This window comes from Oncorhynchus tshawytscha, linkage group LG26 (genome assembly GCF_018296145.1).
Source record: "Oncorhynchus tshawytscha isolate Ot180627B linkage group LG26, Otsh_v2.0, whole genome shotgun sequence".
Taxonomy (NCBI): domain Eukaryota; kingdom Metazoa; phylum Chordata; class Actinopteri; order Salmoniformes; family Salmonidae; genus Oncorhynchus; species Oncorhynchus tshawytscha.
Window position 1 is genome coordinate 14,778,314 of NC_056454.1, and position 13,798 is coordinate 14,792,111.

The 13,798-nt window shown below is 42.5% G+C and overlaps 1 protein-coding gene across 2 annotated transcripts in view; it reads left to right on the forward strand.

Annotated features, from left to right (window-relative positions):
* LOC112225238 (integrin alpha-6) overlaps positions 1-13,798 on the forward strand; it is a 31,160-nt gene that overhangs the window by 13,218 nt on the left and 4,144 nt on the right. For both annotated transcript variants that reach the window (XM_024388991.2, XM_024388992.2), the window contains exons 2-18: positions 3,093-3,220; positions 3,357-3,436; positions 3,591-3,852; positions 4,603-4,734; positions 5,257-5,470; positions 7,284-7,477; positions 7,563-7,657; positions 7,763-7,890; positions 7,998-8,087; positions 8,209-8,270; positions 8,395-8,564; positions 8,658-8,801; positions 8,937-9,052; positions 9,171-9,330; positions 9,418-9,504; positions 9,609-9,688; positions 13,699-13,776. In XM_024388991.2, the coding sequence (XP_024244759.1) occupies positions 3,093-3,220; positions 3,357-3,436; positions 3,591-3,852; positions 4,603-4,734; positions 5,257-5,470; positions 7,284-7,477; positions 7,563-7,657; positions 7,763-7,890; positions 7,998-8,087; positions 8,209-8,270; positions 8,395-8,564; positions 8,658-8,801; positions 8,937-9,052; positions 9,171-9,330; positions 9,418-9,504; positions 9,609-9,688; positions 13,699-13,776 (2,220 nt within the window). The remainder of the gene's footprint in view (positions 1-3,092; positions 3,221-3,356; positions 3,437-3,590; positions 3,853-4,602; positions 4,735-5,256; positions 5,471-7,283; positions 7,478-7,562; positions 7,658-7,762; positions 7,891-7,997; positions 8,088-8,208; positions 8,271-8,394; positions 8,565-8,657; positions 8,802-8,936; positions 9,053-9,170; positions 9,331-9,417; positions 9,505-9,608; positions 9,689-13,698; positions 13,777-13,798) is intronic.

Sequence of the window (13,798 nt, forward strand, 5' to 3'; positions counted from 1 at the left end):
CTGCTGCAATGTGTGCAAACCTGGTCAAGAACTACATGAAACGTATGATCTCTGTAATTGCAAACAAAGGTTTCTGTATGCAGCTTGAAGGTTTAGAGACCATGACTATTTTCATCAATATGTCAAGAGATATAGTATTTAAAAAATGTAGTGTCTCCCTTGATCCTAGGTCCTGGCAGTGTTGTGCAGACTCAGGACAACTAAGCTTTGGAGAAATACGCAGATTTAAAGAGGAGTCCGTAATTTGCTTTCTAGATCTTTTTGTCAAAGAGGTTCATTAATGTTTAACTGCTGAAGTGAAAGCCATCCTCTCTTGGGGAATGCTGCTTTTTAGTTAGCTTTGTGACAGTATCAAGAACACATTTTGGATTGTTCTTCGTCTCCTCGATTAAGTTGGAAAAATAGGATGATCGAGCAGCAGTGAGGGCTCTTCGATATTGTATGGTACTGTCTTTCCAAGCTCATCGGAAAACTTACAGTTGGTGTAGCGCCATTTCCGTTCCAATTTTCTGGAAGCTTGCTTCAGGGCTCTGTTATTTTCTGTATACCAGGGAGCTAGTTTCTTATGACAAATGTTTTTTGTTTTTAGGGGTGCGACTGCATTTATGGTATTACGCAAGGTTAAATTAAGTTCCTCAGTTAGGTGGTTGACCGATTGTTGTACTCTGATGTCCTTGGGTAGGTGGAAGGTGTCTGGAAGGGCATCTACAAAACTTTTGGTTGTCTGAGAATTTATGGCATGGCTTTTGAAGATCCTTGGTTGAGCAGATAATTTTTTGCGATTGCAAACGTAATAAAATGGTAGTCCGATAGTCCAGGATTATGAGGAAAAACATTAAGATCCACATTATTTATTCCGCGGGACAGAACTAGGTCCAGAGTATGACTGTGACAGTGAGTAGGTCCAGAGACATGTTGGACAAAACCCACTGAGTCGATGATGGATCCGAAAGCCTTTTGGGGTGGGTCTGTGGACTTCTCCATGTGAATATTAAATTTAAAAATGAGAATATTATCTGCCATGACTACAAGGTACGAAAGGAATTCAGGGAACTCGGTGAGGAATGCTGTATATGGCCCAGGAGGCCTGTAAACAGTAGCTATAAAAAGGGATTGAGTAGGCTGCATAGATTTCATGACTAGAAGCTCAAAATATGAAAACACAGTAATTTTTGTTTTTATAAATTGAAATTTGGAATCGTAAATGTTAGCAACACCTCTGCCTTTGCGGGATGTGCAGGGGATATGGTCACTAGTGTAACCAGGAGGAGAGGCCTCATTAAACACAGTAAATTCATCAGGCTTAAGCCATGTTTTAGTCAGGCCAATTGCATCAAGATTATGATCAGTGATTAGTTGACTGCCTTGGAAGTGAGGAATCTAACATTAAGTAGCCCTATTTTGAGAAGTGAGATATCACAATCTCTTTCAATAATGACAGGAATGGAGGAGGTCTTTATTCTAGTGAGATTGCTAAGGCAAACACCGACCATGTTAAGTTTTGCCCAACCGAAATCTAGGCACAACCCCCGTCTCAATGGGGATAGCTGAGCTGACTACACTGACTGTGCTAGTGGCAGACTCTGCTAAGCCGACAGGCTGGCTAACAGCCTGCTGTTTGGCCTGCACCCTATCTCATTGTGGAGCTAGAGGAGTTAGAGCCCTGTCTATGTTCACAGATAAGAGGAGAGCACCAATCCAGATAGGATGGAGTCTGTCACTCCTCATCAGGTCAAGCTTGGTCCTGTTTGTGGGAGAGTCCCAGAAAGAGGGCCAATTATCTACAAATTATATATTTTTGGAGGGGCAGAAAACAGATTTCAACCAGCGATTGAGTTGTGAGACTCTACTGTAGAGCTCATCACTCCCCCTAACTGGGAGGGGGCCAGAGACAATTACTCGATGCCGACACATCTTTCTAGCTGATTTACACGCTGAAGCTATGTTGCGCTTGGTGACCTCTAACTGTTTCATCCGAACATCGTTGGTGCCGACGTGGATAACAAAATTCAGCGTAGCCTTAACGTTGGTAGCCCTGCCCCCTGGTAAACAGCGTATGATCGCTGGATGATTCTTTTTAAGTCTAATACTGAGGGTAATGGAGTCGCCAAGGACTAGGGTTTTCAATTTGTCCGAGCTAATGGTGGGAGGATTCGGTATTGTTAGCCATTCTCATTGATGCATCTGATCATGTTTTCAGTGTTCCTTAGTATGTGGCTGTGGCTCTCACTCACTGTTCAGGCTGGAAAATATGACCCAGAGAGGTCCTGCTGAAGTGTTTGTCTCTCACTGTGGTTGTTCTGTTTGTTTCCCTTTTATAGTGTTAGCCTAACATGCTTTTGTGATTTAGCGAAGTGCCAACTACAGGCAATTCCTAAAAGCCCTCCTAAGCTATTACATTTCATTGCGATATCAGTCAGTCACAGCTATTATAAAGTATTGTGCATAAATAGAGGGCATAAATAAATGGCTCTACAAGTTATTCAACCCTAAAACGTATTCATGCAGGATATTGTCCCCTGCGGTTGTTAAGATTCTCTTCGGCACTCGGGGTGATTTGGATATGTTGTGGTCAGTGAACTAATGTTGTACAGGACAATCGTATGATTGAATATGCTCCAAATTAGATCATACTGTTTCTCTGCCTAGTGCTAATTGTAAAGCACAGTAGACTACTGTGCTACAGAGACAGATCATGAGAAGTTCACAAAAATAATTATTCTGAGGACATTAACTGACAGCCAGATGAAATACAAAAAAAAAACTATTTTATTGTGGTACATCTCAAATGGCATGTTCACAATTTCTTGTAGTCTATGAGACAGTACTACGATTGCAGGCAGTTTGAATATTAAGTAGTGGACATGTACTATATTTGCCAGTTTGACATGGTGTCTGTTATCCAGGCCAGTTCTGGGTTACTAAACTGACCGCTTTGGTCAATATGAATTATTGAATATGACAGCTGCAGTATAGGATTACCAAACATCTCTAACATCTGCTATTGTCACAGTACATTCATCTATAGACCATGAATATCTTAGAGACAGTAATTGGAAAATAGTTGATTTTTTTTTTTTTTTTTTTTGCAGACTGTTGATTGGAGCACCAAGAGCCAAAGCACTGGCTAACCAGAGAGCCAACATAACCGGTGGCCTGTACAGTTGTGACATCACCACCGAATCCGATGACTGTCACCGAATCGATTTTGACAATGAAGGTGAGGTGTTACTCAAATCTGGTTCCCTCTGTTTCTCTTTCTTACACAACATATGGTTGAACATTATGTTTTATTAACCACAATACACTGTAAGTAAAATTCATTCTTAATCGAGAATCAACATCAATTCCCACAGAGGATGTGAGAGTTGAGAACAAGGAGAACCAGTGGATGGGGGTGACAGTTAACAGCCAGGGCCCCGGAGGGAAGATTGTGGTAAGTCAGTGTCAGAGAATACTGTGCATTGCTGTGTTACTAGCCAGGTTCATAGTGCTTTGTATATCTGTCATGCAGAACTTTGCGTCAGATCTACAGTATCATTAGCTTAGGATCTGCCTTGCGTGCTGATTCCGCTGTCTCGTCGTTGCAGACCTGTGCTCACCGCTATCAGAGACGTCTGTTTGTGGACACTGCTCAGGAGTCCCGTGACATCACAGGTCGCTGCTACATCCTGAGTCAGGACCTCACTATTGATGAATCCTCTGATGAAGATGGAGGGAACTGGAGGTTCTGTGAGGGGAGAGCCAGAGGCCATGAGAGGTTTGGCTCCTGTCAGCAGGGTCTGGCTGCCACTTTCACCAAGGACTACCATTACGTGGTGTTTGGAGCGCCTGGCGCCTACAACTGGAAAGGTAGGTGTCTGTTCATAAGGTATGCAATTAAGTTGCCATTGTAAGTCGCTCTGGATAAGAACGTCTGCTAAATTACCAAAAAAATGTACAATGTGAAAAGTAAATGTTATCAAAACCTATTTACTTCAATCAATCAAAATCAATTTCAATCTCTGCAGAATGAGCTGTGCAGTTCATTGTGACTCACATGTCCTCTAGAGGTAATGAAAGGCTCTGTAACAGACTTCATCAGACATTTCCTTACTGTGCTTTAAAGTGTCAATCAGCAGTTGAAACAATGACCAAGTATTCTTCCGACCACTGTTTCTGTAAAAAGCTGGGGATGGGGCTGGATACATGTAACCACCTTCAAATTTAAAGACAGAGCTATGGATGCAAGGACTGACCATCTATGATTTCACAATTATAGTTTTAACCATGTTTTTAGGCTACACAGTGTGTGTTTACATGTACTTTGTTTACAAACATTGAACAAGCTTATATTTTGGGTTCTGATGGGGTACGACAGTTGACCTAAACTCAGGAGCCATTTATAAGTCATTCTTTGAGAATGAATGGGTACATTTCATTCATTCAGAAGTCCACCCATGGATGGCCCTTCAATACAATGTTATTTTCAACTGTAAAAAATAAATTCACCCAGTTACATTTTGCTTGTGTCATTATTGTTGAAGATTTCATATTGTTTTGTTGAGGATCATATTTAATCCAGCACCATTCCGTTGTCATCTTCACTCTCAACCACTCTAGGCATTGTACGTGTAGAGCAAAAGAACAACACTTTGTTGGAAAGGGGATTTTATGATGACGGACCTTATGAAGTTGGAGATGAGAACCGCTTGGATCCTGACCTGGTGCCTGTGCCTGCTAACAGCTACTTAGGTGGGTACAGTAGGTCTGAACTTTGACTGCGGGAACTACGTGTTTTCTGTGCTTAGGCATCCTGCTCGTGGCCAGTTTGTCTGCTGCCAACGCTGATCAGTTTCTGTATAAGTCGCCTTCTCTACAGGTCAGCCCTGAGAAAACTCTGGATGTGACGATCCAATAGTTTCTTAGGTTTGTGACTTCCGAGGTGGCTGAAACATACTCTCTTAACCATTCCATCTACATGGTCGTTAACTTGTGAATGGTTTATAATCTGAACATTTACCATGTAATTATTTCAATGTAATGTTTGAATGTACTGCAGTTTTTACTGGAATGACTTATATGTATATCAACATATGTTGTCTTGGCTGCTTCAAGATGACATGACTACTATAGTTCACATCTTGTGATTTTCTTTACATCCCAAATTCACTCATTTATTCATGAAAGATGAATGCTCTGAATTATACATAGTATAAGATATAAGCTGAACAAGCTTATGAACAATATCTAGATTCCTCTTATTTCATGTTGCAGGGTTTTCCATTGATTCTGGGCATAGCATCACCAAGGGGCGTGGCCTGACCATTGTGTCTGGGGCACCGCGAGCCAATCACTGTGGGGCTGTGGTCCTGTTGAGAAAGGAGAATGAAGCGTCCGCAAGACTCTCCCCGGAGTACATTCTAGAAGGGCCTGGACTTGCATCTTCTTTTGGATATGATGTAGCTGTGGTCGACCTGAATGGAGATGGGTATGTGACACAGTTTTGGCTTATCCATACATTATGTCAGGGGTCCCCAATTACATTCAGCCGTGGGCCCATTTTTCCTTGAGCGGATGGTTGGGGGGCCGGAACTTAGTTATAAATAATTTGTACACTGCAAATTCACTTCAAGAATCCCAAACAGGTACAGTATTTGGCATAAACAAAATAATTTCAAACCTTGATTACATTGGGATTAGAGCTCTGCTACCCAAGCTGAGTCTGACAGGCCCTGACATTATACATAGGGTTAGTGCCGTGTAGGGCCAGTTTTTTCATAAATAACTAGGATATGGGCAGGGCTTGGGTATCACTAAATTGATCACTAACATTTTGAAGCTGAGCCATTTGCTCATGCCCTGCTGCGTCGTACAGTCATATCTGACTAAGATCAAAACATGGAGTCAGAAGTCCTTCAACCTCGTCAAATATAAGATGGGAGAGGTTTCACCGAAAATGTTAATGTTCCTTGAGTTTTGTTGGAGTTTGCAGTGATGAAAAGTAGCTAACAGCTAACTGCTCTCATGTCTCATCATTGAGCAGAGCAGCCCAAGCGGAGCCGTTGCTATGGGTACTTACAGATACAGAGCCGCCATGAGCAGAGTGCATGCAGAGTGAGTAGCGTGCAGGGAGTGAGTGACACACAGAGAGGAGCAGCTAACGGATTTACTAATGGAGGAAGTTATTTCTGGTTTCGGGCAGGGCCGAAAATTTGGCAGATACAAATCGGCCTGGGTAGGGTAGGGCATGAACATTGTGGGCATGTGTAGGGCTTGGGTTTAAAATGCATGCTTGTGCAGTGCTCTAATTGGGATACGATCACAGTGTGAATACTTGGGAACAGATTTCCTGAATTACAATCCCTTTGAGATGATTTCCTGGTGATTTTAGGAAAATTATATCCCCCCAAAAACTTTTTTTTTTTACTCAGAAAACTTGTGGGGCCAAATATACTGAACACCAATATAAACGCAACATGTAAAGTGTTGGTGCCATGTTTTATGAGCTGGAAAAAAAGAAATGTTCCTATACGCACACAAAAAAAAAAAAACTCAAATTTTGTGCACAAATTTGTGTTCATCCCTGTTAGTGAGCATTTCTCCTTTGACAAGATAATCCAACCACCTGACAGGTGTTGCATATCATGAAGCTGACAAAACAGCATGATCATTGCTCAGGTGCACCCTGTGTTGGGGACAATAAAAGGCCAGTCTAAAATGTGCAGTTTTGTCACACAACACAATGCAACAGATGTCTCAAGTTTTGAGGGAGCATGCAATTGGCTGGCCAGCTGCAGGGTTCTCCACCAGAGCTGTTGCCAGAGCATTTAATGTTCATTTCTCTACCATAAGCCGCCTCCAACGTTGTTTTTGAGGATTTGGCAGTACGTCCAATCAGCCTCACTACTGCCTCACACGTGTAACCATGACAGCCCAGTACCTCCACATCCGGCTTCTTCACATGCGGGATCATCTGGGACCAGCGACCCGGACAGCTGATGAAACTGAGGAGTTTTTCTGTATGTAATAAAGCCCTTTTGTGGGGAAAACTCATTCTGATTGGCTCCCCAGTAGGTGGGCCTGGCTGCACCCCTGCCAAGTCATGTGAAATGCATAATTGACTGATTTCCTTATATGAACTGTAACTCAGTAAAATCTTTGAAATTGTTGCATGTTGCGTTTATATTTTTGTTCAGTATAAAATCACCCGCCTATTGGGGAACCCCGCATTATGTCATCAAACCTACATGGATATTGTAACTTATGTTTCAAATATCGCCTTTATTTTTTTTGCATCACAGGTGGCAGGATATTGTTGTGGGAGCCCCTCAGTTCTTTATGAAAGAGAGAGACTTTGGAGGAGCTGTTTATGTCTACATCAACCAGGCAGGAAAGTGGGACAAGATCACCCCAATCCGCCTCAATGGAACCAAAGACTCAATGTTTGGGCTGGCAGTGGAAAACATCGGTGACATCAATCAGGATTCCTATCAAGGTGGGAACCTGGCATCTGTACTTATTTCTGACCTTTCTGTGCTTGTGTCATAACATTCCATAGCTAAATGGCTTCTCTTTTACAGACATTGCTGTTGGAGCGCCCTACGCTGATGCCGGGGCAGGAAAAGTGTACATTTACCACGGTTCTGCTATTGGAATCAACACCAAGCCGGCACAGGTGGTTATGCAGTGTTTTATTGGTCACAGGATATGCTTGTTGACGTAGTGGAATGGCATCACTGCTGCATCCCATTTTCACCTATTGATTTATTTGTCATTTCAGATCCTTGAGGGAATGCCCAACATCATCAGATTATTTGGATATTCTCTGGCTGGGAACATGGATTTAGATAAGAATTCCTATCCTGATATAGCTATTGGGTCTCTCTCAGATACTGTTCTCGTTTACCGGTAACGATCTTGTTCGGCTATCTACAACAATCCAATTACGACCTCACAAATACATTTCACGATAACACATACAGTAACAACTCGCATAACAACTCTTTTTTTTTTAGGGCAAGGCCAATTATTAGCATTCAGAAGGATGTCAAAATTACTCCAAAGGAAATTGACCTCACAAAGAAAACCTGTGGCAACAGTATCTGGTAAGGTGTTGATGGGATTTGATGAGTGCTCATGTTTGAAAATATGTCTGACATCTTTGCGCTTCTGTAGATTTGTTTCCTATTAACACAATTGAATTCATAATCCATTTGTTGTCTATAGCTTGACCGTGGAGGCATGTTTCACCTATAAAGCAAACCCTGTATCCTACAGCCCAAAACTAAGTAAGCAAAGCCTCTTTCTTCTTTCACCTCAGCCCAATTGGCATACTTTGTCATAGTCCTGAAAGTCCTGAATCCCTTTGTCCTTACATAATACACACTGTTGTTCTGGAATGTTTCCTTACAGCTATCCGCTACGCATTTGAGGGTGAGGCAGATCGCAGGAAGCAAGGGCTTCCCTCCAGGATCCTCTTCCTCGACAAGTCTCGCACCGACCAGGACTTCCAATCGACCGGAACTCTGGACCTCCGGGGACAAAACAAAAGAGCTTGCACCAAGACAAAAATCAAACTGCAGGTAATACTTTTTGGTATTTTTCTAACCCTCTTGGGATTCTAAAAGGATACCTAGAAGGGAGATGGTGTACATAATTGTTTTCTCTGTCTGTAGGATAACATTAGGGACAAGCTGCATGGTATTCCCATTGAGGTGTCGTTGGGAATCCAGGGTACCAAGCGGCAGAAGAGGCAGAACGCTCTCCCCCAGCTTGTGCCTATTCTTGACAACTCCCAGCCAAGCAAGGTCGTCACTGAGGTAACCATCCTTTCCCAACTGTTACACGTGTTTCATGATGTCATTGAATGGCTCAGAGTGATTGGAATTCAGTACATTTTAGAATGGACTTACTGTCAGATGCATTGAAAATAAGCTTGATCTTGCTTTTTACAGGTGAACTTCTTAAAGGAGGGATGCGGAAATGATAATATTTGCCAGAGTAGCTTACAACTGGAGTACAGATTCTGCTCCAAAGGGCTCAACCAAGATATATTTCCCCCTTTACCTATGTGAGTATGAACAAGCATTCTTAGTGCATATACATTCAGGGACTTTCATGATAAGATTTGGAAAAGAAAACCATGACTCTGAGGAAGAGGTATCAGGCAATGTTTTGTTTTTATCCAGGGAGAATGGGCTACCAGTGATCTCCCTCAGTGATCAGAAGGACATAGCTCTGGAGGTGACAGTGAAGAACAGAAATGGGGATGATGCCCATGAGGCTAAACTGGTGGGGATGTTCCCCAACGCTCTCTCATACTCCGGTTTCCGCTCTCAGAAAATGACAGTAAGTGAAGTGACTCTGGTTTATTTCAGCATACACCTTTTTGCTATCCGTCAAGTAATACCATTGTAATGAGTTCCTGTTCTCCAGAGGGATAAACCGGTTCTCTGTTTAGCCAATCAGAATGGCTCCCAAACAGAGTGTGAACTGGGGAATCCATTCAAAAGAGATTCAGAGGTAGGCTATGCACTTGTTTTCATTACAGTATTTTTATTATTCTGTCATTGTGTGGCTCACTTGTGGTGAATGTTATGAAATATTTGGATGCAATGTGTTTCCAGGTTACTTTCTACATAATCTTGAGCACTGCTGGTATCTCTCTCGATACGGCAGAAATTAATATTGACCTTGAGCTTCAAACGTAAGTGGCACTATTATTTTTTCACAAAGGTGACTGATGATTGACTTGTATAAATCCTTTTTTCTTCAATTCAGTCTGGTATGATAACGGTAGCCCCTATCTGCAAAAGTATGGTGTCTGTGGAAAGCTGAGTATCTTGGCCATTGATCTACCTTCTTTGGTGTGACTTAACAGCATATATGGGAAAACACATTTATAAGGGCAGGCCGAGCCGATGACCGCTACCTAGATTGCGGATTTTAATATTTTTTTATTTATTTAACTAGGCAAGTCAATTAAGAACAAATTCTTATTTTCAATGACTGCCTAGGAACAGTGGTTTAACTTCCTTGTTTAGGGGCAGAGCGACGGTTATTTTTTTGTAGCTTGTCAGCTCGGGGATTCGATCTTGCAACCTTTCGGTTACTAGTCCAACGCTCTAACCACTAGAGTTGACTTGGGCGGGACAAAACAAGGCCTAGAACCATTTATGCGTGATGCGAACAATTGCTACCTGACTCAGAGGACGAGACGTACCGAGCACCGTACATTACATTGTAAACATATTTAAACGCTTTTTCATCAAATATGGCTTCTCAAGAAAATAAAAAAGAATATCGAAGTGAAGTAAAACTCAAATAAATATATCTAACAGGAACCTAATAGAAGGCCGCTAATGAATAAGTATATCGACGCTTTAAATAAAATTCTGGAGTCGGACTCGGATCAGGGGAGCGATTTGGAAAAGGAGGAAATCGACTCGGCCGACGAAGATTGCTTTCTAGAAGGATTGGATCCTCTTTTAGATCTGTAAGTAAATGGTTTCCATGGCTTTGCATAGCTAATTTACTCTGTGTATTTCAGTTTTTATAAGTTGTCTGCTTTTTGTGCTTTGGATTTAGTTTACATAGGCCTATGTAACAAGTCATTTCAATGTTATATAATTCCAAAGTAGTTATTGTCTAAGTTTCATCCTTGTAAATCTGGAGAGGCCACTATACTCTTATGGCCATTGTTTATTCAGAGTGGTTAAATGCTGAAGACACATTTCAGTTGTACAACTGACTACGTATCCCCATTTTCCTTTCCCTTTCTTTGTGGTTCTCACCTCTACCTTCGACTCCAAAGTGTTACTGTTTGCATTGTGTGTGTGCTTCTCACCATCTATGTGAGTCACTGTCCAGATCACATTTAGGCTTGGTGTTTTTACTTTATAGTAATGTTATTTGGTAAATTTAGTAAACTGTTATTCTGTGTGTCTTACAACAAAATATCATTTTATTTTAGTCGCCACAGAGTGGAGGATGCATAGAATTTGGATGATGACGTTTGGGAGCCCCCCTTCCCAGCAAGCGCCCCTGCCGGTCAAGGTCTTCACCCCCCACTGCTCTGTCAATCACCCCGTCTGATGGTTCTAAATCCACCACTCGACAAAGGCCTCACTCCTCTTCAACCACCCCCAATGCAGGCCCTGGCACCACTCCCCTGTTCATCTGGAGGTGCGGAGGCAGGGAGGAGATCTAGGCCTCAACAGAGAAGAGGGAGGTGCGGAGGCCGGGAGAAGATCTAGGCCTCAACAGAGAAGAGGGAGAGGCGGTGGAAGCAGCACAACGGAGGACAGGTGCTATATGGTCCTTCAAGATGATGAGGAGCCAGAACAATTTAGGTTTAAACCCAAACGACCTGAAGGCCCCCCTTACAGCTGGGGGCCTTCCCAAACAACCTGAAGGCCCCCCTTACAGCTAGGGGCCTTCCCAAACGACCTGAAGGCCCCCCTTACAGCTAGGGGCCTTCCCAAACGACCTGAAGGCCCCCCTTACAGCTGTTTCAGCTTTACTTTACCACCTCTGTACTGGGAACACTAATTAGTAATACCGACAAGAAGCAGCAGGGGGGGAAGGAAGATGTCTTGGAAACCTGTCACCAGGGGTGACATGCTCAACTACATGTCCTTGGTGATTTACATGGGACTGGTAAAGGTATCAAGACTAGTTGACAACTGGAGCAAGACCGCACTCTATCTGTTTTGAGTTCCCCACCTCCATCGTAGGTGAAAACCGATTCTTGGCCATCAACCGTGCTCTTCACATGAGTGACCCACAAAAGGATCAGGAGAATGACCAGAAGGGGACTTCAGGGTATGATCGTCTTGTAAGAGTCAAGCCCCTTTATCATGACATTATTTCCAGCCTGCTCCAAATCTATGTATAGTTGAGTGCATGGTTGCCTCAAAGGCTCGAATTGGCTTGAAGCAGTATATGAAAAATAAGCCGACCAAGTGGAGCTACAAGCTCTTTGTGCCGATTCAGCCCCTGCCTACACGTGAACCCTTTTCATCTTTGAAGGCAAGGTGATCACACCCACTGGGAAGGGCCTCAGTTATGACTCTGTTATGCAGCTGATGGACTTCCCTTTACTTGGCAGTGAGTACAAGCTCTTTGTGGACCATTTTTACACTAGTCCCACGCTTTTCATAGACCTCTAGAAAAAGAAAATATTGGCTTGTCCTAACAGAATCGCGTTTCCCTAAGACCAAGGTAAACGGCATGGCAAAGACAGCGAAGAGGGGTACTATATGTTGGATCAGGACTAATAAGCTGCTTTTTGTGAAATGGATAGACACTATGGAAGTAACCACTCTCACCACACAGCATAAGGCTGTGAAAAATGCCAATGGGGCACGGGTGAGGAATAATGTCCCCGTTTCTGTGAAGGACTGATGCTCTGATAGGCTACTACCAGGTCCTCCACAAGACCAGGAAGTGGTATAAGACTTTCATTTACCACTTTGTGGACATTGCTACAGTAAATGCTTTCATTCTCCACAAGCAGATGGCCAAAGCAAAAGGTCAAACCCCTCTCTCCCAGTTGGCCTTCTGAGAGCAGCTGGTGTTGGAAATGGCTGAATTAGGGGCCTGAATTAGGGGCCCAACTGGGGGGGGGGGGTGAAATGCCAGCTCACTTTTTGTTTCCTGGCAGAGAGGGACTGCTTCAAAGACTATTGACATGCACAAGCTATGGTGAAATGTAATCATCTGGGATGTAAAACGAACACGAATGCCATTTGTAAATAGTTTCTATTCATTCCATTTTTGCACATTTTCTAGTGAAGGACACATGCGAAACCAAGTTGTGTTTCAGAATACATTTTATATCATTTTTTATGTATACATGTTGCTTTAATATTGTTTTTGTAAATAGTTCATTTGAATGTGGGACCAATACATTGGATAAGCCTACGCTAAACGTTCAGGCACTTTGGAGAGGTTGAAAAACCACTTCTATGTCCCCCGACACCACCACAATGTTTGAGAGAGGTTGGTGTTGTGGAAATGTTGTTTTTATAGTTAACAATAACTTTTAGGCACATCCATTTTGCAAAAACAGTGCAATTACCATATTCAGACACTTTGGAGAGGTTGAAAGGACACTGAAATGTACCCTGGCTAACCCATAACACCACCACAATGTTTGAAGTGAGGTTGACATGGTAAAAATAGTTTTTATACTGAACAAATAGCATTTAGGGATTGCAAATATGTAATAGCACTGGAATTCTATAATTTACAGACATACGCCACTTTGGAGAGGTTCGGGGACACTTGGAAATGTCCCGTGATCACACCTGACACCCCTTCTAAAACATCTGCCCATTTCTAATTGTTAGGTCTATCAAGCCTATTTTTTTCTGATATTGTTCACATGTTGTGGAAGCCATCTGATGCGTTTCCAGCTCTAGTCATCAATAATTCACTTATAGCTAGCTGGTCAATGAAAGATGACCATCAAAAGAACAATAAAAACGTATTTTGTGTGTTCTTGTTCATGTGTAAACTATCTATCTTCTGATCATTTCCTCATCTCTCAGATGTCTTCTTTCCAAATACACAAAGTTTCTGCATGTCAGAAGCATGTAATTACACACGAACAGCAGTTACTTTTGGGTATGTCTATTTCAGGCGGAAATGTACCTTTTGCCATTACATTTTAAGAGGATAACAAACACTTACGTGTCACTTCTCTACCTTCAGGACCAGTACACAGGACAAAATGGGAAGAGTGAAAGCAAAGGCGAAAGTCGTGATTGAGCTGTTACTTTCTGTTGCAGGGTAAGTAGTGTTTCTAACATTT